Genomic DNA, 4404 nt, shown 5'->3' with positions numbered 1-4404 from the left:
CCCGCCAGCGGTCTGCGCAGGCGCACTTGCCCACCGGGCCGGAGCGCTCCCCGCTCTCCGGTTGGCTGCTCGGTTGCTGCCTGACCGGTGCATCGTTTTTTACCACTGCTGGTGCTTTCCTCTCCGGGCTCCAAGGCTAGTCTCGCAGGCGCAGTGTCGATTCCTACATTCCGAAGGAAGCTTCGGTCTTGGCAGATATTTCGCATTTCAGCTTCGCGAGCTTTATTGACAGGGCCAACTCCGGTAACGGTATTTTTTCTGCTTCGCAGTTGCTCCGCGCTCTGTTAGGTCCCATCAAAATACAAACCCTGCCTCCTCGCTTTGAAGCGACTCTCCCCGTCCCCGCCCCCCAGCCTCTAGGCTAATGGCTCAGCTCACCGACTGTGGCGAGTGAAATTCCAGAACCCTGCATGCCAAAGAAAGCACCTAGCGCAGGGCTGACACCCAGTGGGTTTTCATCAGCGATTATTTAGTCTGCTTTCCTTAAATAAATCGACCATCACGTCTCCCGTTAGCGTCTTAGTGAGACCCCAAGAGGTGTCATGTGTATAAAAAGAAACTCTGTATATGCAATAGAGTTGAGAAGACATGTAGAAAGGAGACTGGAAAAGTGTGCTCAAAACGCTGGTAATGGTTACCTTCAGAGAGGAGAACGATCGGCACGATGGTCAAAGCAGACTTTACTTCGAGTTTCTTATTTATCTTTTTATTTTTAAACAAACATTACTGGCCGGGCGCGGTGGCTCATGACTGTAATCCCAGCACTTTGGAAGGCTGAGGTGGGAGAATCGCTTGAGGCAAGGAGTTCGAGACCAGACTGGGAAATATATCAAGAATCCATCCCAAAATATATATATATATATTCGTGTGTTACTTGAATAATTTTATTTTGTAAAACAGTTACATGAGTGGGGTGCGCTCAAATCTAATGATCCCCCACCTTGCCCATAAAGTTAAAAGAGATTCCGTGCGGCCGGGTGCCGTGGCTCACGCCTGTAATCCCAGCACTTTGGGAGGCCGAGGTGGGCGGATCATGAGGTCAGGAGATCGAGACCATCCTGGCTAACACGGTGAAACCCCGTCTCTACTAAAAATACAAAAAAATTAGCCGGGCGCGGTGGCGGCACCTGTAGTCCCAGCCACTCGGGAGGCTGAGGCAGGAGAACGGGCGGGAACCCAGGAGGCGGAGCTTGCAGTGAGCCCAGATCGCGCCACTGCACTCCAGCCTGGGTGACAGAGCGAGACTCCGTCTCAAAAAAAAAAAAAAAAAAAAAGAAAAGAAAAGCTTTTTTGGATTATTAAAGAATATGAAGGACTGACCGGGTGCAGTGGCTCACACCTGTAATCCCAGCATTTTGGGAGGCTGAAGCTGGGGATCACCTGAGGTCAGGAGCTCCAAACTGGCCTGACCAACATGGTGAAACACCGTCTCTACTAAAAATACAAAATTAGCTGGGCATGATGGGGCGCGCCTGTAATCCCAGCTACTCGTGTGGCTGAAGCGGGAGAATCGCTTGAGCCCAGGAGGTGAAGGTTGCAGTGAGCCAGGATTGCACTACTGCACTCCAGCCTGGGCAACAGAGTGAGACTCCATCTCAAAAAAAGAAAAAGAGAATATGAATATGAAGGATGGGTGCGGTGGCTCATGCCTGTAATCCCAGCACTTTGGGAGGCCAAGGCAGGAGGATCACTTGAGCCCAGGAGCTCGAGACCAGCCTAGGCAACATAGGGAGACCCTATCTCTGAAAAAAGAAAAACAAATTTTAATTATCCAGGCATGGTGGTGCAAGCGTGTAGTCCCACCTACTCTGGAGGCTGAGGTGGGAGGATCACTTGGGCCCAGGTGGTCGAGGCTGCAGTGAGCCGTGATGGCACCACTGCACTCCAGCCTGGGTAAGATATGTGGAAATCACAAGAAACAGTGGAGGATCTAGTAACAGTAGAACTGTCACAACCCATACGTCCAAAGAGATGAGAACAGACAGAAGTTAGAGAAATCCCAAATGAGATTTTTTTGTAGAGCAAACCACCATGCAAGAAGCAATGACCTTCTGTCAAGGGACATGAGCAGCTTGAGGCAATCTCAGAGAAGAGCCCAGGGAAATAAATACCCTGACCTCGATCTCCTCTTCTGTCTCCTGCCGGGAATCCTCAATGGCTGAACCCAAATGGAAGACAGAAGGCACAGCGAGCAGCCCCTGGTAGTTCCCACAGGCAGCCCCGTGGGCAGAGAGCAGGATGGAAAAGAGGAAATTTATGGGCACAGATTTAAAACGGAATGGTCATGGAAATACATTTCAAAACTTGTGGAGCTTTCTGGTTTGTTTGGGTCTTTTTGGTTTCATCCTGTTTTGTTTTTTGAGACAGAGTCTCTCTCTGTCACCCAGGCTGGAGTATAGTGGCAAGATCTTGGCTCACTGCAGCCTCTGCCTCCTGGGTTCAAGCGATTCTCCTGCCTCAGCCTCCCAAGTAGCTGGGATTACAGGAGCACACCACCATGCCCGGCTAATTTTTGTATTTTTAGTAGAGAAGGGGTTTCACCATGTTGGCCAGGCTGGTCTCGAACTCCTGACATCAAGTGATCCACCTGTCTCGGCCTCCCAAAGTGCTGGGATTACAGCAGGGGTGAGCCACAGAACCTGGCCCAAAACTTGTGGAGTTTTAACAGAAGCTAAAGGAAAATATATAACCTTAACTGGTTATATTAGAGAAGAAGACTGGAAAATAAGTAGCGCAGCATTTAATCAAGAAGTTAATGAAGGAACAACAACTCAGCAAACAGGGAAATGTGACAGGAAAAATATGAAGAAAATACAACAAAGAGCAGAAACTGATAAAATAGAATACAAAATACAGAAGAGAGGACTCTTAAAACCAAAAGCTGGTTCTCTGAAATAACAATATTGAAAACCTTTGATAGGCCAGGCGTGGTAGCTCATGCCTGTAGGCCCAGCACTTTGGGAGGCCGAGGTGGGCAGATCACCTGAGGTCAAGAGTTCCAGCCCAGCCTGGCCGACATGGTGAAACTTCATCTCTACTAAAAATACAAAAATTAGCTGGGCGTGGTGGCAGGTGCCTGTATTCGCAGTTACTCAGGAGGCTGAGGCAGGAGAATCACTTGAACCCAGGAGGTGGAGGTTGCGGTGAGCCGAGATTACACCATTGCACTCCAACCTGGATGACAGAGTGAGACTCCATCTCAAAAAATAAACAAAAAATAAAAATAAAAATAAAACCTTTGACAGATTAAGAAAAAAGAGACACAAACAGTATTATGAAAAAAAGACATGGCAGATAGAGCCGTGGCTTGAAAAATAAGAGAATATTATGAATAATTTTATGCTGATGAATTAGAAAATAAATTACAGTTTCCTAGAAGAAATAATTAACAAAATGGGACTCAACTATGCGTAGACTTACGACCATTAACCAAATGAAATCTGCCACACAAATAACCACACCCCAGTAATTTTACAGGAGATCACTACCAAAAAAGTTAAGAAACAGATTATCCCAAACTTATACAAATGCTTCCAGATAAAGAACAGTGGGAACAAATAGCTCCTTCTTTAAGGGTAGCATAACCCTGATATCAAATCAAACAAAATAATAAATGAGAACTCACCCGCACTCATGACTACTCAAACAGATACCTTAAATTAAACCAGAATTTAGAAATCCACATATTCACACATACATGTACATATGTTCTTATTGGGTTTACTTCAGGAATGCCAGCATAATTTTACAGTAAAAAGCTCTTTCAAACTGGGCACAGTTGCTCACCTCTGTAATCCCAGCTACTCAGGAGGCTGAGGTAGGAGGACCGCTGGAGCCCAACTGTCTAGGAGTTTGAAGCTGAATGAGCTATAATTGCACCCTGTGCACTCCAGCCTAGACAACAGAGACTCCAGATTTAAAAAAAAAGAAGAAGAAGAAAAAACTCTGTCAATGTAATTCACCATAGTAAAACAAATAAGAGAAATTATTTGATTCATTTGATCAGACACAGGAAAACCATTGATATAATGCATACCCATTCACAAAATTTTTTAAAAACCTTAACAAACTAGATAAAGAAACTTCCTTAATCTAATAAAATGTATCTACCAAAAATGCAAAGTAAACAGCATCATAAATGTCTAATTAATAATTAGACATTTAACGTCACTAAGAAGAATGTGTTCTATCATTACGTCTACTCAGTATTATTCTAGAGGGCCTAACCATGGCAGTAAGACAAGAATAGGCAGTAAACTGAAAACCTATATTCAGGGCCAGGTGCCTTGATTCACGCCTATACTCCCAACACTTTGGGAGGCCTAAGTGGGAGCATCGCCTGGAGCGCAGATGTTCGAGACCAGCCCGGGCAACATAGTGAGACCTCATTACTACAAAAAAAAA

General features: G+C 45.6%; 1 protein-coding gene across 1 annotated transcript in view; it reads right to left on the bottom strand.

Annotated features, from left to right (window-relative positions):
* UBXN7 (UBX domain protein 7) overlaps positions 1-206 on the bottom strand; it is an 85383-nt gene extending 85177 nt beyond the window's left edge. Inside the window, exon 1 of the mRNA XM_011978725.1 lies at positions 35-206. Within this exon, the coding sequence (XP_011834115.1) occupies positions 35-206 (172 nt within the window). The remainder of the gene's footprint in view (positions 1-34) is intronic.
* Positions 207-4404: the final 4198 nt, after the last annotated feature.

Source organism: Mandrillus leucophaeus, unplaced genomic scaffold (genome assembly GCF_000951045.1).
Source record: "Mandrillus leucophaeus isolate KB7577 unplaced genomic scaffold, Mleu.le_1.0 Scaffold199, whole genome shotgun sequence".
NCBI lineage: Eukaryota > Metazoa > Chordata > Mammalia > Primates > Cercopithecidae > Mandrillus > Mandrillus leucophaeus.
Note: the sequence above shows the minus strand (reverse complement) of the source record. Positions and strands in the feature narration are given on the sequence as shown.